Source organism: Oncorhynchus mykiss, chromosome 24 (assembly GCF_013265735.2).
Source record: "Oncorhynchus mykiss isolate Arlee chromosome 24, USDA_OmykA_1.1, whole genome shotgun sequence".
Lineage (NCBI taxonomy): Eukaryota > Metazoa > Chordata > Actinopteri > Salmoniformes > Salmonidae > Oncorhynchus > Oncorhynchus mykiss.
In genome coordinates, this window is record NC_048588.1 from 23,880,717 (window position 1) to 23,905,482 (window position 24,766).

Genomic DNA, 24,766 nt, shown 5'->3' on the forward strand with positions numbered 1-24,766 from the left:
CTAAACTTTAATTTACGCCAAACGACCTAGTCGCTGTAAATAAGAATGTATTCTCAGTCAACTTACCTGGTAAAATAAAGGGTTAAATAACAAATAAATAACAATTATTTCAATAAAGTTCTGCCTATGGCTTAGTATGAAACATAGCCATAATGCTGAGGCGGCATTAGCACACCTTACGCTCTTAAACTCTTGCAAGCAAAGGGGCTCATCTTGATGAATCAATCTGTCAGATTGAATATTGGTTAGACTACAATTAGGCTGTTAACTAAATTGAGGTGAGTGATGCTCATGGTCATCTTGTCTAGTTGGCTCATTTATTCCAACATTTTGCCATGTTATGTAGTTTAACAAGTGGATTATTTTGCTCTTCACTTGCAGTCGCTTAGTAGCCTAGGTCAACTCCCAACCAAAAGCCTGCAACTCCACTGGCTTGTCTGATAATCAATCAATGTGATTTTGTTCAACTGAATCTGTCTGCATAGGCTATTTGGTTAATTGGTTTCTGTCTGGGCAAATACTGTAAGTGGAGGTGGTAAAACGAATCTATTCGTTTGCTAATCTATCACTGATCAGAAACATTTAGCATGCAATAACGTAGCCTAAATCAACAGTAAGCCTATTAGTTTGCTCATTCGCGTATAGGCAACTCCAAAAGCCTGCATAGGTTGTGAAATATATACACCAGACTCACATGCTTTTGAAAATAGGATTGCTATTATTTTCTATCGGTATCATGATGAAGAACCTACACATGCTCCTTAACAAAGTGGAAGGATTTGCTTTGAATAAAAATATAAACGCAACATGTAAAGTGTTGGTCCCATGTTTCATTAGCTGAAATAAAAGATCCCAGAAATATTCCATATGCACAAAATGCTTATTTCTCAAGAAGCTGATTAAACAGCATGATCACTACACGGGTGCACCTTGTGCTGGGCACAATAAAAGGCCACTAAAATGTGCAGTTTTGTCACACAACACAATGCCACAGATGTCTTAAGTTTTAAGGGAGCGTACATTAGCATGCTGACTGCAGGAATGTCCCCAGAGCGGATGCCAAAGAATTGAATGTTCATTTGTCTGCCATATGCCGCCTCCAATGTTGTTTTAGAGAATTTGGCAATACATCCAACCGGCCTCACAACCGCAGGCCATATGCATGGTGCCATGTGGGCGAGCAGTTTGCTGATGTAAACGTTGCAAACAGAGTGCCCCATGGCAGCGGTGGGGTTTTGATATGGACAGGCATAACATACGGACAATGAACACAATTGCATTTTATCGATGGCAATTTGAATGCACAGAGATACCGTGACGAGATCCTGAGGCCCATTGTCGTGCCATTCATTCCCTGCCATCACCTCATGTTTCAGCATGATAATGCACGGACAATATCGCAAGGATCTGTACACAATTCCTGGAAGCTGAAAATGTCCCAGTTCTTCAATGGCCTACATACTCACTCATTGAGCATGTTTGGTATGCTCTGGGACGATGTGTACAACAGCGTGTTTCAGTTCCCGCCAATAAGCACCAACTTTGTAAAGCCATTGAAGAGGAGTGGGACAACATTCCACAGACCACAATCAACTCTATGCAAATAAGATGTGTCGCGCCGCATGAGACAAATGGTTGTCACATCAGATACTGACTGGTTTTCTGATCCACTCCCCTACTTTTTAAAATATTTTTTACAAGGTATCTGGGACCAACAGATGCATTCTGTATTTCCAGTCATGTGAAATTCATAGATACATTTATTTCAAGACCTTTGAAATTGTTGCATGTTACGTTTATATTTTTGATGATGTATATTCTCAATGGATTTATTAAAATAGACCCCCACCCACATCTGCACACCACCAACACTTGTCCTTGGCATGCACACGAGAGGTATACAAGGTGCATGCAGGCAAACATTTGGTAAAAATGGGCCTAGTTGTAAGGGGAGTCAAATAAATATTGCCCACATTATTCAATTTTTTTTTTAACAAGCAATATACCTTAAATCCAATGTGAAAGCAGTATATGTGTGCGTGGGAGATTTGAGTGTGCTGGGTGTGAGTTTCTAACTCAGTGGAGGCTGCTGAGGGGAGGATGACTCATATTAATGGCTGGAACGGAGCAAATGGAGTGGCATTAAACACATGGAAATCATGAGTTTGATGTACAGTGTATTCGGAAAGTATTCAGGCCGCTTTACTTTCCCCACATTGTGTTAGTGGGTGCTCCTTTAAAAGGTGTGTCATACTGCAGCACACCTTGCGGGCTGCTGCAGCATTCTGTAGCACATTTTCTAATTGTCAGCCATTTTTTCTGTTAATGCAAGTTAGTGCTAATTTGACCACCAGAGGCCATCTTTGAAAAGCGCTTGATAGTCTTCCATTGCTTAATTCATTTGATTAATATTATGGTGTTTCTATTCCATGAAAACCGAAAAACCCTCTGGGTAAATTCAGACCATTTCGCTCTCGGTGCCCACACCGGACGTTCAGGCCGAGTAGTAGGGTTGATTTGAGCGTTCTGGCCTTACAACGGCAGTCAAGCACCCAAGCTAACATTGGCTAGCATGCTACCTACTTCCAGACACAAATGAGACCACTCGCCCTAGCAGAGCTGGTTAGGCAGTTTTCGTGTTAACCAGAGTGTTGGTGAATGTAACTGTGCTGCTGGAAACAATTTAATTATGCTTTTTTGCCGATGTTCACTGACACCGCCATATTCAACGGGTGTTGAGTGCCCGTTAATTCATTATGCTTTGCCCTGGTACACTCAGATGAGAGTGCTCTGAAATCGGAGTAGATAGCCAGAGCGAATTTACGAAAGCACCCGAATAATCATGTCAATAAACATTGGGTTGTTAGATAGCCACTAGTTAATATACTGTCAAGAGTGATGTATAACTACTAACGTTAGGTAGATAACTAACATACCGGTACATACTGCTGTAATATGCTATGTTGTTTGTAAGGACAGCATAGCGAACAAATTGTCAGCCAACATAACGTGTAAGGTAACTTATTTGAAAAAGTTATTACTTTATTACATTGAGTAGCAAGATACCACGAGGATGCGCTCTACTCCCCCTTGGTCGTTAGGGCAAATCTGGTCTGTGATATGACGGAGGTTTTTCACACCTAGCTTGGCTATTAGACTATTCTCTAGTAAAGGTTGAAAAGTCTATTGTTCAGCTATTAGCCCACCTCCCCAACTTGCAACAAATGGATGTATTTTGGTCGAGAGCAAAACTTTATTTAATTTCGCTATCAATCACCCTCCATTTTGGCAATTTTTGGAGTGTCAGTTTGGCTACAACCAATACTGTTCAGCCTTTCTTTCCGACACAAAGCAAGTTATAGCGGACACCTACGAAGGATTGTGTGATGATGGAATCTCAGGTAAGCAGCACTGGGCGTTCTCCCGTCCAACTTCCACATAGCTAGTAGTTAGCTCCTATGATTCAGTGTCGGTTCATAAGATTGTACTATATTACATACATACTGTAGAATGATAAATCATGCAATTATTCTTCTCAAGCTAACCAAACACATTTAGCTACGAACGCCTGTTCTCACCATTTTCAGTTGAATTCAATTAATTCATATGTCCTATTTGATTCATTGTTAATATATAATCATATTTCATGACAGTGTAATGGTTAGCTTTTTTACAGAAGGATGAAAGATATGTCACAATATGTCTGTCAGGGAATGCTATTCTGATATGTCAGATGAAGTGTTAGACCAGAAAGTCAGGGCCAATAATTAAGACAAGGATGTCCCATGCGGGCTTTAGAATGGTCAAAGGAAGATTCCAAGCAATGGGCCATTTGGGTACAATGAAGAAGAGTTAGGGAGTCTCTGCAGCGTGTAGATGGTGCAGGTATCATTGCCAGAATGATCCAGCTTTGTTGCATTGCTCGGCAAAAATACTCTGTCCCTGCTCCCCAGTCTCTCGTCCACACTGATACAAATCATACATTGACAAAGGTACTAAGATGTATGTCTCCATCAAATCTAAGAAGTAATATTGACTTTTTATTATTACTTATTTGTAGACACATTTTCAATGATGTATGAAATTGGAGTTGTTCTTCATCAACTGGTGATACATAAATAATGAAGCAGGTTAAACATTTCACTTTTAATTCCAATGCTATTTTTCAAGAGACAACATTGTCATCTTTGGCGGTATAGATGGATTTTCAAGGAAGGTACAGTTGAAGTCAGACAGAAGTTTACATACACCATAGACAAATACATTTAAACTCAGTTTTTCACAATTCCTGACATTTAATCCTAGTCAAAAATATGTCTTAGGTCAGTTAGGATAACCACTTTATTTTAAGAATGTGAAATGTCAGAATAATAGTAGAAATAATGATTTATTTCAGCTTTTATTTCTTTCATCACATTCCCAGAGGGTCAGAAGTTTACATGCACTCAATTAGTATTTGGTAGCATTGCCTTTAAATTGTTTAACTTGGGTCAAGCGTTTTGGGTGGCCTTCCACAAGCTTCCCACAATAAGTTGTGGGTGAATTTTGGCCCATTCCTCCTGACAGAGCTGGTGTAGGTTTGAGTCAGGTTTGTAAAGCCTCCTTGCTCGCACACGCTTTTTCAGTTCTGCTCACACATTTTTCATTGGATTGAGGTCAGGGCTTTTTAATGGTTACTCCAATACCTTGACTTTGTTGTCCTTAAGCCATTTTGCCACAACTTTGGAAGTATGCTTGGGGTCATTGTCCATTTGGAAGACCCATTTGCGACCAAGCTTTAACTTAACTGATGTCTTGAGATGTTGCCTCAATATATCCACATACTTTTACTCCCTCATGATGCCATCTATTTTGTGAAGTGCACCAGTCTCTCCTGCAGCAACGCACCCCCACAACATGATGCTGCCACCCCCGTGCTTCACGGTTGGGATGGTGTTCTTTGGCTTGCAAGCCTCCCCTTTATCCTCCAAACATAACGATGGTCATTATGGCCAAACAGTTCTATTTTTGTTTCATCAGACCAGAGAACATTTCTCCAAAAACTACGATCTTTGTCCCCATGTGCAGTTGCAAACTGTGGTCTGGCATTTTTATGGCCATTTTGGAGCAGTGGCTTCTTCCTTGATGAGCGACCTTTCAGGTTATGTCTGTTTAGGACTAGTTTTACTGTGGATATAGACACTTATGTACCGGTTTCCTCCAGCATCTTCACAAGGTTCTTTGCTGTTGTTCTGGGATTGATATGCAATTTTCGCACCACAGTACGTTCATCTCTAGGAGACAGAACGTGTCTCCTTCCTGAGCGGTATGATGGCTGTGTGGTCCCATGGTGTTTATACTTGCGTACTATTGTTTGTACAGATGAATGTGGTACCTTCAGACATTTGGAAATTGCTCCCAAGGATGAACCAGACTTGTGGAGGTCTAACATTTTTAATCTGAGGTCTTGGCTGATATCTTTAGATTTTTTCTATGATGTCAAGCAAAGAGGCACTGAGTTTGAAGGTAGGCCTTGAAATACATCTACAGGCACACCTCCAATTGACTCAAAAGATGTCAATAAGCCTATCAGAACTTCTAAAGCCATGACATCATTTTCTGGAATTTTCCAAGCTGTTTAAAGGCACAGTGAATTTAGAGCATGTAAACTTCTGACCCACTGGAATTGTGATACAGTGAAGTAATCTGTCTGTAAACAATTGTTGGTAAAATTACGTGTCATGCACAAAGTAATGTCCTAACCGACTTGCCAAAAATATTCTTTGTTAACAAGAACTTTGTGGAGTGGTTGAAAAACAAGTTTTAATGACTCCAACATAAGTGTATGTAAACTTCCGACCTTAACTGTAAGTATATTATTTGTATGCATATTTCCCATCACCTAATGAACAACCACAATACCATTCTGGTGTTAAGCTGACTGTGCTGTATTGACGTATCCTGAAAATGACATCTGCTGCTTTAGATTGAACGTTCATATCTCAGTTATTGTTTTAATATCTACAAAAAAAAGCTATTTTCTTTACTTTCAGAGTGCGAGCTGATCAAGGGGTCGGAAATGTGGATATTGCCAGATGTTCACTGTTCGAGGAACAGGCCGTAGAAGCCTTATTGTTGGCAAAAGTGTCCATAACCAGAGGTAAGTAAACTGTTCTGTGATCTTTTTCGCTCTTCCTCTGTGCCCGTCATGTTGTACATGGAACCTGTCTCACATGCATTAATAAAAAAATGCTTAAAATGTCAGCTGCTAATTTTCAGATTTACACCACAAACACTCAGCCATTTTCACTGGACTATCAAGCCCGTTGATGCCAAATTTATATCATCACTAATACAGATTTGTTTATTTTGAGCATTCCAGATTCAGCAGGTGGAGGACCTGCTTTATCAGGAGGATAATCTGGAAATACTGACAATGGGCTCATTGTTCCTGACATCCCATGCCCCGTCTACTGAGAATCTTGCTGTGCTCCAACATCAAGTGAACCCTACCAACGACTCATCTTTTGGTCAGGACATATACATGCATGCTCTTCGATTAGTATTGAGTCTCCAACCTATTTAGGTGCAGTCCTCCCACACTATATAGGATATTGTTTTAGCCCCAGTGCCACTCTTGATAATGGCAAACATTTGTATTTTTTGGAGGAGGGTGAAAGGATAGCAGGCCCAGCTGTCAAAGTGAGAGGGGAGGCTATTCTGGATAGAGCAGGTACTTGTGTGTAGTCTATTTCTTGTGAGCTTTTCTGTCCTCAGATACAGAAAGCTGTGAAAGCCTGTCTGCAGATTAAGAGGTCCCAATGAAGAGCAGCAGTTTTCAGTCTTGGTGCTGGGGACTCAAAACGTTTGTTTGTGCCTTGGCACTACACAGCTGATTCAAATGATCAAGTCATCATCAAGCTTCAAATGGTATTTATGTATTCATTTGTGACGCTATCCTTGAAATTTGTGACGCTATCCTGCTATTGTCACATGCACAACATGCATCGATCTAGCCAATGTTATGATTGTTTTGTAATACATATTATCCTTATATTATACAGGAAGTATTATTAAAGAGATGCTTTAGATTGGGACTACTACATCTCTATTTGTATTTCAGAGTTAATGATCCAAGGTCAGTTTTGCTTTTCACCTCCTGATGATTATGATGACTGACCGTGTTAGAATAAAAAAAACTAAGCTAAATCATGCACTCTCTCTATCCATCTGTAGGTATGTTTTGATGTGAGAGAGAAAGACCCGAGGAAATCCCCTCAGCGCCGCCTCACCCGCTCTTAAAATAATCTTCGGGCCGACTGGGAGTCCAAGGCTGGTTAGAAGACACCGCTAGAGACACTATGTAATTGTGATGAACTGAGAGAATATTAGGGTGGCACTAATTCATTAATCATATGCTGTCTTCCCTGCTCCTCTGTTTTACCTCTCTCCCCACCTCTTTCTTCCTCTTTTTTGTATTTATAATGAATGTATTATGTATTTATAACACCTGGATAATGAACTTTCAATAAAGCGTTTCACATTCTCCACTGGTTGAAATTAAGTATCTCATTAAGATACTACACCTATCCTGTGTCTTCAGATTAATGTAGATGAAGGGAGTTAGATTTGCATAGGTGTATTTCTGTATATATATTCTGTATATCAGCCTTTACTTAAATCATGTTTCTAGTCTTTTGCATAGTTACAATGTGTAATCATTGATATCCCAGGAGCGGTAAAGACTGTTGTCTTAACTGTAATACATAACTGTAATACATACATACAGACACAGCATCATTCAAAGAATGGAGTTTGATACACCTGGTATTGGATATGACTGAAAAAGAATGTCGCTCAGAGATTCATACTTGAACCGCACCTTTATTTGCCAAGGAAGAGTACATGATCAGTGAATATATTCAATGTACAGGCTACAATGTGTGGATCTCATGAGTGGTAATAACTACTGTACATGTATATTGGACTTGCATCCTTGGCATAATAAAGTTATTATATTCTACTCAATCCATAGGCTTCATTAATGCCATTCAGACTTGACAATACAACTATGATAGCTGAGGTTCATAGATAGGTATGAATATTAGTTCAGAACCTAAAGTTTTAGAGTCCATACCATATCGGCTACATACTGTAGCTTGTTACACATCCAAAGGCATACAGTAATTTTTAACCTCCAATACACAATAAGCAAATAAATAGTTAGCTAGCTATGTTACTTCATCTGTACTGCATGGCAAATATAAGCAAGGCAAGCTAACACAATTTGCAGTAAATGCTTTAGCTAGCTAGCCTTTTATAACTAGGGGGCAGTATTTTCATTTTTGGATAAAAAACATTCCCGTTTTAAAAACGGGATATTTTGTCACGACAAGATGCTCGACTATGCATATAATTGACAGCTTTGGATAGAAAACACTGACGTTTCTAAAACTGCAAAGATATTGTCTGTGAGTGCAACAGAACTGATGTTACAGGCGAATTGTCCGTAGAGCATTCTGACACCATCATGCTTCACAGTAGGGATGGTGCCAGGTTTCCTCCAGACGTGGCGCTTGGCATTCAGGCCAAAGTGTTCAATCTTGGTTTCGTTAGACCAGAGAATCTTGTTTCTCATGGTCTGAGACTTCTTTAGGTCCTTTTGGCAAACTCCAAGCAGGCTGTCATGTGCCATTGGGTTCATGGTCACCTCTCTGACCATGATGGCCTGACATAATCCTGTCACGGAGCTCTACAGACAATTCCTTCCCCAGATCTGTGCCCAGATACAATCTTGTCTCAGAGCTCTACGGACAATTCTTTCAACCTCATGGTTTGGTTTTTGCTCTGACATGCACTGTCAACTGTGGGACCTCATATAGACAGGAGTGTGCCTTTCCAAATCATGTCCAATCAATTAAACTTACTACAGGTGGACTCCAATCAAGTTGAAGAAACAAAGGATGATCAATGGAAATAGGATGCACCTGAGCTCAATTTCAAGTCTCATAGCAAAGGGTCTGTTTTTATCTTTAATAAATTAGCAAACTTTTTCTTTTTTTTTACATTTTTGCTTTGTCATTAAGGGGTATTGTGTGTAGATTGATGAGGGAAAAATTTAATTTGATCAATTTTAGAATAAGGCTGTAATACAACAAAATGTGGAAAAAGTCAAGGGGTCTGAATACACTGTATATTGAGTCTTTGGTTTGGTTTCCACAGCGACTTGAAATACGTGCAGGAGGTAGAAACAGTCAGAAATCTCTCTCACACACACACGTGCTCAAAGGAAATGTGTGAAACTTGGTTAGAGACCACATTCACAGACCTGGAATAGCCAGTGTGATCGTTTGAGAGCACGTGTGTGTGCATGATTGATATAATAGTTGTGAGTGTGTATGTTGTAGTGATTGCTGTGTGTGTGTGTGTGTGTGTGTTGAGCCATGACAGACAAATTAGTTTGAGTGTGCATTCTGTGTGTGCATGACACCGTACCCAAATCGTCCATCCGCGTGCGCCATTGTGTGCAAATCGAGTTTGTCCCCCACACCAAACGCAATCCCGACACGCAGGTTGAAATATCAAAACAAAAGTTGACCCAATTATATTAATTTGGGAACAGGTCCAAAAGCATTAAACATGTATGGCAATTTAGCTAGCTAGCTTGCTGTTGCTAGCTAATTTGTCCTGGGATATAAATATTGATTTATTATTTTACCTGAAATGCCCAAGGTCCTCTACTTCGACAATTAATCCACACATAGTGGTCAACCGAATCGTTTCTAGTCATCTCTCCTCCTTCCAGGCCTTTTCTTCTTTGGACTTTATATGGCGATTGGCAACTACCTTTCATAATAAGGTGTATTACCACAACCGACCTCGGGTCATCTTTCAGTCACACGTGGGTATAACCAATGAAGAGACGGCACATGGGTATATGCTTCTAAAAATCCAACAAGGTGATGGGAGAAGCAGGACTTGCATCACATTCTGTGTCACAAATAGAACTGACTTCAATTTTAGCACTTGACAACGCAGACGCTCGTTGGCGCGTGCGAGCAGTGTGGGTGCAATAATTGAATAACATGTAAACTACCGTTCAAAAGTTTGGGGTCACTTGGAGATGTCCATGTTTTTTAAAGAAAAGCACATCTTGTACAACACTGTGTATTACTCCCTTCACAGAATAGTGCAAACTGGCCCTAACCAGAATAGAAAGAGGCGTCAACAGTGAAGAGGCTACTCCGGGATGCTGACCTTCTAGGCAGAGTTGCAAAGAAAAAGCCATATCTCAGACTGTCAAATAAAAAGTAAAGATTAAGATGGGAAAAACACAGACAGGGGACATAGGACCTTATTCTTTGCAACTCTGTCTAGAATGCCAGCATCCCGGAGTCGCCTCTTCACTGTTGACTTTGAGACTGGTGTTTTGCGGGGACTATTTAATGAAGCTGCGAGTTGAGGACTTATGAGGCGTCTGATCCTCAAACTAGACACTCTAATGTACTTGTCCTCTTGCTCAGTTGTGCACCGGGGCCTCCAACTCTCTTTCTATTCTGGTTAGGGCCAATTTGCACTGTTATGTGAAGGGAGTAGTATACAGCGTTGTACAAGATCTTCAGTTTCTTGGCAATTTCTCACATGGAATAGCCTTCCTTTCTCAGAACAAGAATAGACTGACGAGTTTCAGAACAAAGTTCTTTGTTTCTGGACATTTTGAGCCCGTAATCGAACCCACAAATGCTGATGCTCCAGATCCTCAACCAGTCTAAATGGCAGTTTTATTGCTTCTTCTATCAGCATAACAGTTTTCAGCTGTGCTAACATAATTGCAAAAGAGTTTTCTAATGATCAATTAGCCTTTAAAAATGATAAACTTGGATTAGCTAACACAACGTGCCATTGGAACACAGGAGTGATGGTTGCTGATAATGGGCCTCTGTACGCCTATGTAGATATTCCATAAAAAATCTGCCGTTTCCAGCAACCATAGTCATTTACAACATTAACAAAGTCTTCACTGTGTTTCTGATCAATTTGATGTTATTTTAAATGGACAATTTGTGTGTGCTTTTCTTTCAAAAACAAGGACATTTCCAAGTGACCCCAAACTTTTGAATGGTAGTGTGTGTTTTAATTTATTTTGCAACGCTTGCGAACACGACGCGGGTGGTGGGGTCAGCATGTGAGTGGAAGTCTCCATGTATAGCCCTCAGTGAGCACTGTATACTACACATGAATGACTGATATCACAACATCTGTGATGTGTGTCTGTAGGCTAGGCTTTATGGTTTGCCCACATTGAGATCTAAAGGAGCCCTCACAGTGCAGCGGGCCTTTCAAAAGGTCAATGTGCCCCAGCAGCGTTCTCTAACGAGGCACCACCTCACACTCCTACAAACACCCAGCGACAGTGCTCCTACCCTCAGCTAATGACCGTCGACTGTAAACAGACCACACTTTCTTAATAGGCATTTCAGCGTTGTGGCATCGATAACCACCAGACGCCCCCCACCTCAACTGAGGTGGTGCCACTTCAACAGACCTGTTTGTTTTTCTTTAAGAAGCCTTCCTGTTCTCCACTCATTACCTGTATTAACTGCACCTGTTTGAACTCGTTACCTGTATAAAATACTTGGTGAGAAGGCAACAACTGTTGGCGCAATTATTAGAAAATGGAAGAAGTTCAAGATGACGGTCAATCACCCTCGGTCTGGGGCTGTTACTTTTTGGGTGACCTGACCAAATTCACAAAGAATTGTGAGTTGTAGATCTTTCATTCTATTTAAAAGCAAGTCTAAGAAGCGGTAGATCAGTTTTGTGTGCCATTTTGATGCTTCCCATTCTTAAGTAAAATTTTTATGTCTTTTACTTTTGTTATTGTACATCATCTTCAAAAAAGCTAAAAATACATTACTTGTATATATTGAAAGTATATTTCACAACGGTTTAGATACAATAGTGCAATAATTAGCTACACTCTAAATGGCGACATCGAGCGAGAGACGGAGAGAGCGAGCTAGAGACTGCGACAGAACAAGAGCTTCCTGACTGGTTGCATCACTATCTGGTACGGCAATTGCTCGGCCTCCGACCGCAAGGCACTAGAGAGTACATCACCGCAAGGCACTACGGCCCAGTACATCACAGGGCTAAGCTGCCTGCCATCCAGGACCTCTACACCAGGCAGAGGAAGGCCCTATAAATTGTCCAAGACCCCAGCCACCCCAGTCGTAGACTGTTCTCTCTACTACCACATGGCAAGCGGTACCGGAGTGCCAAGTCTAGGACAAAAAGGCTTCTCAAAAGTTTTTACCCCCAAGCCATAAGACTCCTGAACAGGAAATCAAATGGCTACCCGGACAATTTGCATTGTGTGCCCCCAACCCCTCTTTTTACACTGCTGCTATTCTCTGGTTAACATATATGCATAGTCACTTTAACTATACATTCATGTACATACTACCTCAATTGGGCCGACCAACCAGTGCTCCAGCATATTGGCTAACCGGGCTATCTGTATTGTGTCCCACCCACCAACCCCTCTTTTACGCTACTGCTACTCTCTGTTCATCATATATGCATAGTCACTTTAACCATATCTAGATGTACAGTGGGGCAAAAAAGTATTTAGTCAGCCACCAATTGTGCAAGTTCTCCCATAATACTTATTTTCCAACACAATTTGCAAATAAATTCATAAAAAATCCTACAATGTGATTTTCTGGATTTTTTTTCTCATTTTGTCTGTCATAGTTGAAGTGTACCTATGATGAAAATTACAGGCCTCTCATCTTTTTAAGTGGGAGAACTTACACAATTGGTGGCTGACTAAATACTTTTTGCCCCACTGTACATACTACCTCAATCAGCCTGACTAACCGGTGTCTGTATGTAGCTTCGCTACTGTATATAGCCTGTCAGAGAGCGCGCGAGCGAGAGACAGAGAGCGCGCGAGCGACAGAGCGCGACAGAGACACGAGAGACAACTAAATAGACAAAGACCATGGGAAGAAACAAAGAAGAGAAATGAGTGCAATAGAAAGAGAGAGTGAAAAGAAAGCCTAGAAAGAGAGGACGCTTGGAGGCCTAACACCCATCTCTAACACTGCAACACTATCTTCGTCTCCCTCTAAATGCCGAAGCCGCAGTCTTTTCTCTCTTTCCTTTCAGACGGCATCTCTAAGCCCCACTGCCTGTGTGCCAAAGGCGACAGCTGCAGAGGCGAGTGATGGCCCAGGGAGAGTACAGCCCTGCCAATGGGAGGAGAGTGGGGAGCAAGAGACAGACTCTAAGACAAGCTACACACAAAGCCCAAACCAGTGTCTTCAGTTATGGGGAGTGTTCTGTGGCAATCCTATTCAGAAGTTAGAAGTTGGCCATCCCCCTAATCACATATCTAGGATCAGATTCCCTGACACCCAATCCAAATCTTAATCATAAGGGGTATGAAAAGATACATCGGCATCTAGTGCCTGTATTAGTGGATGTAACCTACTTCCACTCATCCAGTCTGTTCAGCATTGACAAGGGACTTTTCAAACACATTTTACATCACACACTACATTAGCATAACGGAAATGTTTGACTCTATAAGTGGTGATTACATCAGGGGCGTGGCCGGAGGGATGAAGGGAGGAGGGCCGGATGGGTAGAGCAGGGTCCCGGTGGGAGGCTTACATACACACAGGAAGTGCCTCGCCGTGTGGGCAGCGCTGCTTGATCATCACTTCAATAGCTCTCTCTAATACCATTCTTTCAATCTCTCCCAATTGGGTGGAGCCCTACCGGAAAGGCTTTTTATAGCTAGAGAATGCAGAGAGACTCATAGCGCTACCTGCTAACCATGGAGTGAACAATGAAGCCCACACAGGGCTGAGCTGGTGTTTCAAAGGCTGTTCCCTGTTCTTTAACAGAAGGCTCTCAGTGATTTCCATGCTGAACCAAAGCTACAGGTTTACTAGTCACCATGAAGTAAGGTCATGATGAGCTCGACTAACGCATGACCTTTGGTGGCGGCCATTTTGTCCCCCACCTTGGACGACCCTGCCCCTGGACACATCACTGGTGGTGAGTTCTGATTGGCGACCAGGGAGATGTTGGGCCGTACAATGCATGCTGCTGGTACAACCATGGCCAGTCACGTGGTGTCATGTGACTGAGAAGATCCCAGGCTCCACCAGTCAGTCAGTGGTCACAGCCTTGGCCCACCAGTCAGTGATCTGTCAGAGTTAATGGTTTACACATCATGACCACTGACTTACACACAGACTTCTACTCTGGACATATGCAGGCAGCTCCAGATGGACCGGATAAACACAGAAAAGGTCTACTCAGGAGCGTGGCAACCCATTCTAATGTGTTTGTCTGGCTCACTGGTCAGCTTGTGATCGAGAGTCTTCTGCCTGTATGCTGCTGCATTGCCCTGCACTGTACAATTTTGCTAGTTATAATGACTCAAACAATTTGCTTCCAGTCATTTAGGTCTAATTGAGCACTGTTGTTGAGAATGGCTAGATGAAACGAAGACCGGTCAGTATAAAAAGCACCTGAGTGAACTGGAAGCTCAGTCAGTATGCAGCCTCTGAGTTTTAGCGACGCTCGGGCAAACTCGGCGGCTGTAGTAGCGACGCTCGGGCCAACTCGGCGGCTGTAGTAGCGACGCTCGGGCCAACTCGGCGGCTGTAGTAGCGACGCTCGGGCCAACTCGGCGGCTGTAGTAGCGACGCTCGGGCCAACTCGGCGGCTGTAGTAGCGACGCTCGGGCCAACTCGGCGGCTGTAGTAGCGACGCTCGGGCCAACTCGGCGGCTGTAGTAGCGACGCTCGGCCAACTCGGCGGCTGTAGTAGCGACGCTCGGCCAACTCGGCGGCTGTAGTAGCGACGCTCGGGCCAACTCGGCGGCTGTAGTAGCGACGCTCGGCCAACTCGGCGGCTGTAGCAGCGACGCTCGGCCAACTCGGCTGTAGTAGCGACGCTCGGCCAACTCGGCTGTAGTAGCGACGCTCGGCCAACTCGGCGGCTGTAGTAGCGACGCTCGGCTAACTCGGCGGCTGTAGTAGCGACGCTCGGCCAACTCGGCGGCTGTAGCAGCGACGCTCGGCCAACTCGGCTGTAGTAGTCACGCTAGGCTAACACAGTAGACACACTCGGTCTACCTGCAATCAACTGAGCTCTACCTTACTTCAATGGAAAACAAGATAAGGACTTACCTGGACATCATAAAGCGCCACAATGTTCTCATGTTGAAGTTCCTGGAAAAAGTCATGAAGAAAACAAGTACATTAGTGATGCATTAGCTACTGTACCTTTGACGTGACAACTGGCTTCTATTTAGATTTATAAGTCAAGGCCTTTCAGTCAAACATGATGACTAATGGAAGATCGATGTCAACTAATTCTTTAAAATATGTTTCCAAGATAAGTGAGAAGGAATTAGGTTAAGCATACTACTCACCTTGAGGATTTTGATTTCCTTGCCAAGCAGGATCTGGGACTTGGAGAGGTTCTTCTTGGTAATGCTCTTGACCGCCACCTCCCAATCAGTCTTCTGCAGTCGGAGGAAGGAGTGACATAAAGGAACAACTAGTTAAAATCCCTTTAAACATGTTCAGTTCCTCCATCACTTACACTAATGCCAAGGGAAGCTTGTGTGTGTAAAGCTCAGGCCAACTGGCCTTTAATTGCTTTGTGTGCACTGTGTATCATCATTTGTGAGAGAGATACATGGGGATATCTTGGACAATAAACCAAACACAGGTTTCTTAAGTTTCAATCAGATAGACTGAATGAAGAAACAGTCAAATGAGTTATCATGCGCTTGACAGTTATCATGCGCTTGACAGTTATCATGCGCTTGACAGTTATCATGCGCTTGACAGTTATCATGCGCTTGATGGTTTTTGCAACTGCACTTGAAGAACTTCCAATTTTCCGGATTGACCGACCTTAATGTCTTAATGGACTGTCGTTTCTCTTTGCTTATTTGAGCTGTACTTGTCATAATATGGATTTGTTATTTTACCAAATAGGAATATCTTGTTTGTTCTCCCCAGTGGCACTGCATCACGGCCGGTGATTGCGAGTCACACAGGGCGGTGCACAACTGGCCCAGCATTGCCTGAGGTAGGGTTTGGCCGGGGTAGGCTGTCATTGTAAATAATAATTTGTTTGTAAATGAGAGCAAAACATTCTTATGAGAATGCCAAAAGTGGGCAAAGCTGTCGTCAAGGCAAATGTTGGCTACTTTGAAGAATAAAAAATATTTGTTTAACACCTTTTTGGTTACTACATGATTCCATGTGTGTGTTAATTCATAGTTTTGATGTCTTCACCATTATTCTACGATGTTAAAAATAGCAAAAATAAAGAAAAACCATTGAATGAGTAGGTATATCCAAACTTTTGACTGGTACTGTATTGCTTCCCTTGCAATACAACTTTCCCTCAAAATAGTTGTACAATGTGCTCAGCAATACAATAAAGTTTGGTGGGCATGCACAATGTTGATGCATTGGAATAGAAGGTATGGAGAATGTTAAAGAGCCTGTAGGATTTTTTTTTAAAAGCAGTTGGGAAATTAATATTTGAGTTTCAACTACAATGTGAGTATATTTAAGTGGTTTAAATGATTAACTTCCCTACTAACCTTCTTAAAGTGCCAAAATCGTATTCTGCCAAAAATGACAGTGCGAGACATGTTTTCCATAACGTACATTTCACGCATGCGAACAAAGAACACCATCACACAGTGTTTCACAGTTAATTGAGCACAGAGACAAAAATCAGGTGTCTCAGGCAGTATTTGTGTAACCTACCAAACAATGTACAGTGCATTCTGAAAGTATTCAGACCCTTTGACTTTCTCCACATTTTGTTGTTACATCCTTATTCTAAAATGTACTAAATGGTTTTGTCTCAATCTACACACAATACCGCATAATGACAAAGCAAAAACAGATTTGAAATTTCAGCAATTTATAAATGAAAACCCCCAGAAATATCACATTTACATAGGTATTCAGACCCTTTACTCAGTACTTTTTTGAAGCACCTTTGGCAGCGATTACAGCCTTGAGTGTTCTTGGTTATGACGCTACAAGCTTGGCAACTGTATTTGGGGAATTTCTCCCACTTTTCTCTGCAGATACTCTCAAGCTCTGTCAGGTTGGATGGGGAGCTTCACTGCACAGCTATTTTCAGGTCTCTTCAGAAATGTTAGATCGGGTTCAAGTACGGGCTCTGGCTGGACCACTCAAGGACATTTAGAAACATGTCCCGAAGCCACTCCAGCATTCTCTTGGCTGTATGCTTAGGGTCGTTGTCCTGTTTGAAGGTGAACCTTTGTCCCAGTCTGAGGTCCCGAGCACTTTGGAGCAGGTTTTCATCAAGGAACTCTGTACTTTGCTCTGTTCATCTTCCTCTCGATCCTAACTAGTCTCCCAGTCCTTGCAGCTGAAAAACATCCCCATAGCATGATGATGCCACCATCATGCTTCGCCATAGGGATGGTGCCAGGTTTCCTCCAGACGTGACGCTTGGCATTTAGGCCAAAGAGTTCAATCTTGGTTTCATCAGACCAGACAATACTGTTAACCATGGTCTGAGAGTCCTTTGGGTTTATTTTGGAAAACTACAAGCGGGTTGTCATGTGCCTTTTACCAAGGAGTGCCTTCCTTCAGGCCACCACCATTAAGGCCTGATTGCTGGAGTGCTGCAGATATGGTTGTTCTTCTGGAATGTTCTGCCATCTCCACAGAGAAACTCTGTAGCTCTGTCAAAGTGATCATCGGGCTCATGGTCACCTCCCTGACCAAAGCCCTTCTTTCCCGATTGCTCAGTTAGGCCGAGCGGACAACTCTGAGTTCACTGTCTTCTTGGGGACCTTCAATGCTGCAGAATTTTTAAGTACTCTTCCCCAGATTGGTGCCTCGACACAATCCTGCCACGGAGCTCTACGGACAATTCCTTCCACCTTACGGCTTGTTTTTTTTCTCTGACATGCACTGTCAACTGTGGGACCATATATAGACAGATGTGTGCTTTTCCAAATCATGTCCAATCAATTGAATTGACCACACATGGACTCCAAGTTCTAAAAACATCTCAAGGATGAACAATGGAAACAGGATGCCCCTGAACTCTGAATAAATAAGGTATTACTCATAAATAAAGTATTTCTGTTTTTATTTTTTGTAAATAAGCAAAAAACTGCTTTGTCATTATGGGGTATTATGTGGAGATTGATAAAATAAAAAATGTTTGTCAACTTTAGAATAAGGCTGTAATGTAACAAAATGTGGAATCAAGGGGTCTGAATACTTTCCGAATGCACTGTATAGCAAGTGCCGTAGAGGGCACAATTTTACAATGTCGCAGTCCAGAAATGCCAAAATCCTGGACCTCTGATGGAGACTGTCATCAACACATGCTTCTCTTTAGGAGCATGTGTGTGCCCAGGCCCCATAGGCTACCTCAATAACATTGACTTACCAGTGCCCCGCACATTGAATCTGTACCAGTACCCCCTGCGTATAGCCTCACTACTGTTATTTTATTGTTTCTGTTTATTTATTATTTATTTTTACTTCAGTTGATTTTAGTAAATAATTTCTTAAAAAACATGAGCTGGCGCACACCCAGAAACATTATTTTGTGTGGAGGTGCTGACTAATGGCGAATAAACCTTTTTTTTTTTTTTTTTAAGAGTCGCACACTCCATATATAAACTCACAGTAATTTATTGGGAAAAATCACCTTTATTGGGGGTACGACTATTTTTTATAGTTTATAGGAAATAGTTAACTTCTTTTCCCTAAAACTGCATTGTTGTTTAAGGGTTTGTAAGTAAGCATTTCACTGTAAGGTCTACACGTTGTATTCGGCGGATGTGACAATTTTTTTACTTGAACTGTTGGAATCATAGAAATAGAATGATTACTCTAATTCTATAGTTATAATAGTATAATATAATAGTACTGACAACTAATGAAAACGCCAGGGAGGAGTTATTGTGACAGGTTAGGAAGCAAAGTGTTGACAAGTTTTTCCTAGGAGACCCTATAATCTTTGACTACATTGAATGTTTTCTCTTAGCTACTTCATGTAGCTAACATATTCTTACTTTGCACTTTCCGCTTTGCTTTAGAAGATACTTTTGCACAAGCATGATTTAAGTCTATACCATCACTGAAACTGTATTATCAGGCTGTATAGCTAATTACCTTTGTTCTGACTAGTTAGCTAACTAGCAATTAGTGGCTAAGAAGATTTAGGCCCAACTTGCTAAGAAAATACATCTGCAAACAGCTAGTTTGTATCGTAAGAAACAAACTAATAGTGTGATTATAGAACGCTAGTGGAGTTATACTAAGAAGCAAAGTGAAAACAGCATCATTGTCATCAACATTGTAGCATGTGCTGCATTGACCATGCAGACTGAATGCAAGTGTCTCATGGTCGAGGAACAACAAATGCACTCCTTGGGTGACGGGGCAGGGTTAGGTCTGTGTGGAAAGCGGCATGGAGAGCGAGCAGAAAGAGAAGACTCAATTAGCGAAGTAAACTATAAGAATGGATGTTACACACGGCCTATCCCATTTGACAAAATATTAAAATACTATATAGAAGTAAAAACCCAAAGAGCTCCATGTATCAATCAATATATCGTAAAATACAGGTATACCGCCCAGCCCTAGATCCCACCCTGGTCACCAATGTAGCGAGAGAAATGTACATTTTAGTAATTTAGCAGACGCTCTTATCCAGAGTGTAAAACAAAACTAGATTGTGTAAGACAAAATCCAGAATAGAAAAGACAACATGCAAATGCAGACGAGGTCCCACTGTCTAAATCAGGGATGGGCAACTGTCAGCCCATGGGCCGCATGAAGGCCCTCGGATCAATTTCCAGTTTCAATTTAGGAACTAATTCTGAGTGTCAACTTACTGTTGCAAGTTAGAATACACAAGGTGCAATTTTGAAATTTGGTTGTGCATTACCAGTTTTTCCCTTGTTATGTAAGACTCTGACAGTCAGTCATTTAGTCCATATCAGCTAAACTATTTAGATTGCTAAATTAGTTTTGCAGACAGCTATCCAAACTTGTTATTAGCATAGAATTACCTGCTGGGGGCCCCCATTGATTTTGTTAGGTCAGTCTCTCTCCAACCCTATGGCATTATGTGTAGAATTGTACTAAATTAACTAAAATTTTAATTTTAAAAAGTCTCTCCATTGTTAAGAGGGGAGACACTAAAATGCTTTGCTGACAATGTGGGGGGGAATGGATGTGGATACACAGACTCGCGAGCAACTGTGGCAATAGGGTAGCATGATGACATCATCCCTGGAAGCATCACACAGTGAGATAGATGTGGAGCAGGCTCAGACATAAGTAACATTCTCTCCTCTCTGACCGTCCTTCAGCTGTGCCTTGATCAACAGAACAGTTTGGTCCACATCCCCATCATGGACAGTCACCACCGTCCTGTCAGTCAGTCAAGATGCTTTGTTATCACTGGTGTGTGACCAATCAAGCTAATAGAACGAATGTATCATCACTAGACTATCGTCTCATTGTATTGGTCATATAAAAAATAAAGCACTGTCAAGAAAGCATTGATGTGTAGACTATTATCATGGCTCATTTCATCACTGAAGATGGAGAAAGAAGACCTCTTGAGGAGGAAAAACAAGAAGACATGCTCCTTTCTCTCCACCTTGTCTAGGCTGGCTGCGTCAGTGAGCTATTCACTGCTGTTTGAGTCATCCGTTTCATGAATGAACGGCTGGCATCTCAATGCACCCCAGTGCCAGACCATAACGCAAGATTGCACAACATCGCATGATCGAGGCTTATGAAACAATAACATGCATAATCAATCACATTGTTATATTTGAATAAGGTAAGCCTGTAAATGGATATAATTGTATGTCATTGCAATACTTGCATCAATAATAACAAATATTTAAACATCTAGTTAGTTGAAGGAAAACTAAACAAAATGATGCCAAATAACAGTTAATTTACTGCAGTGCAATGCCATTGACCCAGATTTATATAAACGTCACCACTCTCACATAACCTCAGAGACAAATAGAGGAGAGGGAAGGTAGGGAAGGAGTAGGGAGGAGGCAAGCAATGCAATGGGAAAGATGGAGATGCAGACCTTTAATGTTCCAGATATTTACCTTTCTGTGCCTTCCTTTGAACACCACAGCAAAAGCACCATGTCCCACCAGGTCCTTTCTGCTGTATTCAAAGTCTCCAACAGTCTCCATTGTCAACGTAACCGTCCAATTTAGGTCAGGTGTCAAAAGGTTCTTTCTTCAGTAATGCACTTTGAAGGATGCTCTCTTTTGATAGTGGAACCTTGATTTAGCTGTCAAGCAAACTAGTGATTGTGGCGTTAACAGAATACAAGTCAGTTTTACAAGGACAAGCATGCATTCCAGTCCACCTTTGATATTGCCTGAGAAACAGCCAGGTGATGATGCAACTGATCACGTTTAAAATGGGATGCAAAACTGGAGCTAGTGTCAAATTCTTCCCTGTCAGTAGCCAATTACAACAGATTATATAAGGCTTTACCTTTAACTATTTCCACATTCAGACACTGCAGTCAGCTGTACACATGGCTGGCCACAATCCCAAGGTACACCATGTCAGTCCCTACTGCCAGCTGTCATTTTCTGACCCAGATTGCTAGCGTTGCAAACTGGCTAGTTAGCTAGTTAAATATGCATTTAGATGGCAAACAAATTAGCTCAAAAACTGCTTTGCCAGACATTCTACATGATGTCAAGTGTCCTGGATAAATAGATTGCAAGCTTCAAACACCCATAAACACTTCAACTATATAACCAGAGTGACATGCTGCGACGACAAGCGTCATATTGTCCATGCATTGTAGCTGGCAAGCAACCATGCTAACAACATTGTATATAGTTAGCTAGCTAGCTACCTTTAACGTTAGCTTCATGCTAACTAAACAGAAGATCAATTGAATGGACGGACATCAATTTGTGATTTTCAGATTATCGCAAGAAAATACAAAATACAGGCCGAACGTTATATATGTGCCTGAAAAACTATGAAATGCAACACCAATGAGTTTGAATAGAATTTGTGTAAGTCACAGCCAGCTAACGCTGTCATAATAGTCCTCTTGTGGCGAGATGTTCAAACCAGGTGACGTCTCTCCTCTTCGAAAACATTGATGTTCGTGCGATTCTCTTCAATGTAATCCAAAATGCATCTATTCAAATTCCTTGATTTTCATCATTGGGTCATCACATCTCAGTCACAGGGCGAAAATCATTGGGTCAGCAAGAAAATGGCAACCGATTCAAGTTAACCTTTACAGTACGACAAGTAAAACCATTCAACGTATGTCCCTTATTACGCTTCACCTGAATATTCGTTTTTGGTTTTCTTGTCCCTTCCCATCACATTGACCAGGTACAGCGTTGTCTGCTGACACGCTACCAATGTCAATACAGAGCAAATTGCGAAAAGAGTACCGTGACACATATTTTACACGATATCCCTCCGCGGACTACGTCAATGCGCAATATACCCTCCTCCACGAATGATAGTTCCATGGTGTCATCGGTCATCTCGGTTAGCCCAGAACTAAAATCTCGTTTTTGTAGCATTGATTTAATTTGAATAACAACATATTACATCCTTCATTGTCAATATATGGATCGTATTAATTCAATTAAATATGTAATTACTAGGTCCCTCCAAAATAACTTCACAGTCACACTTATAAGCTGTGTATAAAAGTTTCCCCTACTCCTACTGAATTAATTGTTAATTTCTTCATTCTCTATGGTACATTTTACTTGCACAAAATCAAATATCAGTTCCCAAATGCAATATTTTTTAAAACTTGAAATCGAATATTTAATCAAATATTATGAATTATTCAATGACAAAAAACAATATTTATTCTTACAACTCTACCTTAGGTTTACAATTGGAACCCCTGACCTTTTTCTTTGTATTTGATTGGAGGTACTTTCACTTTAATTAAACTGTTGTCACTGGCAAATTCATGTGTAGTGATTTTCATTCATCATTTTTGTTTAATTTCATAAGAATACAATATATGTGTAGTTATGTCCTATGCTTATTTGTAATTGTATTGTAATTTCAATAATACAAAGAAAAAAAAACTAAAGTCTGTTGTAATTGCATCTTTTGCTGTTCATTTAACTGGTATGGATCTACCAGAAGCAAGGTATGTTTGATTAAAAAACAGAAACCATACAATTGTTTGACTGACACCCATAAGATAAATGCCGCGTTCATGTGCTTGTTGGATCTAGGAAACTCGAAAATGTCAGATTTACTGATTCGTTGACTGACTAGGTAAAAAAATATGCAGATGTACCCTCGAGCAAGGCACTTAACCCTAATTGCTCCTGCAAGTCACTCTAGATAAGAACGTCTGCTAAATGACAAACGTACTGTATCATTAACAAATTTAGCCTATCGACTGTCATCACGTGTACAGTAATTTGATATCCTTATCTCACTATGTCTTGAGATGATATTTCAATCCTAAATACCCCAAGGATGTATATGTACCACATGCCATGGTCAGCCCCCTCTAGTGTTCTAGAGGCAGTGATAGGCTACCTGAGATTTTCATTATCATTCGAGCATCTGATTGTAAACTCCAGACTGGTCCTTCATGCCTTTGCTTTGTATATGTTGCCCCCTTTTGGATTTATTCAGGTATGACATATCCCTTGATCACATTTGAAAAATAAAAACTGTTGACTCCCTTGTCACTTAATGTCCTGGATCCTTTATTAATTAATTTGTGCATGAACTAAGTAGGCCTATAGTTTATTAGTGTGACTTGCTGTTCTTCATGGAGATTAATTTGCATTCAATTTTTGTTTGTGTATTATGCTAATTAGATTTCCGTGTGTGCATGGACATAACAGGAAAACAAAGACAGGCCTTATATGCAATTATATTTAATCAATTGGTCAATACAATAGTTGGGTTAGTTGCTTGGATAAGCCTTTGGATATGGTGTATCCTGACAAAAAGGAGAGGTTTGGAAGGTTTCTCCTGTTGAAAGGTGGAAAGGTGGAGGGGTCCTCTGGGAGTCCAGACGTGGCAGCATGTCACTATGTTGGGTGCTTTTTGAGCATCTACAGGTCCTCAAAAAGTTCTACAGCTGCACCATAAAGAGCATTCTGACCGCTTGGTATGGCAACTGCTACAGAGGGTAGTGTGTACGGCCCAGTACTTCACTGGTGCCAAGCTTCCTGCCATCCGGGACCTCTATACCAGGCCGTGTCAGAGGAATGTCCTTAAAATGGTTAAAGACTCCAGCCACCCAAGTCTTAGACTGTTCTCTCTGCTACCGCATGGTAGTCCTCAGCAACTCTGGGACCAAAAGGATCCTTAACAGAAAAGGATCCTTAACAGTTAATCCAATTGCTGCCCAGACTATTTGCATTGTCCCCCTTATTTTATTATGATTTAGAATTATTTTCTGTACTGACTCTCTTGCACAGGCTCGATGTACCCTCACCGGACTCTAACCGCACACACATGCATATTGACAACAAACACTCACATTCCTTCACACATGCTGCTGCTATTCTCTGTTTATTATCTATGCACAGTCACTTTACCCCTACCTACATGTACATATTCCCTCAATTACACTACATGATCAAAAGTATGTGGACATGTGCTCCTCGAACATCTCAGTCTAAATTCATTGGCATTAATATGGAATTGGTCCCCCCTTT

The 24,766-nt window shown here is 41.3% G+C and overlaps 1 protein-coding gene and 1 long non-coding RNA gene across 3 annotated transcripts in view; one reads left to right on the forward strand and one right to left on the reverse strand.

Annotated features, from left to right (window-relative positions):
• The window catches only part of LOC110504048, a 33,036-nt gene extending 25,574 nt beyond the window's left edge, over nucleotides 1-7,462 (forward strand). The window contains exons 2-4 of the long non-coding RNA XR_002470550.2: nucleotides 6,033-6,139; nucleotides 6,362-6,909; nucleotides 7,216-7,462. This is a non-coding gene — a long non-coding RNA (uncharacterized LOC110504048). The remainder of the gene's footprint in view (nucleotides 1-6,032; nucleotides 6,140-6,361; nucleotides 6,910-7,215) is intronic.
• LOC110504046 (serine/threonine-protein kinase ULK2) overlaps nucleotides 1-22,526 on the reverse strand; it is a 63,892-nt gene extending 41,366 nt beyond the window's left edge. For both annotated transcript variants that reach the window (XM_021582857.2, XM_021582856.2), the window contains exons 1-3: nucleotides 21,173-22,526; nucleotides 15,437-15,529; nucleotides 15,192-15,233 (exon numbers count right to left, since the gene is read on the reverse strand). In XM_021582857.2, coding sequence (XP_021438532.2) covers nucleotides 15,192-15,233; nucleotides 15,437-15,529; nucleotides 21,173-21,262 — 225 coding nt within the window. In that variant the 5' untranslated portion in view covers nucleotides 21,263-22,526. The remainder of the gene's footprint in view (nucleotides 1-15,191; nucleotides 15,234-15,436; nucleotides 15,530-21,172) is intronic.
• Between the last annotated feature and the right edge of the window lie 2,240 nt (nucleotides 22,527-24,766).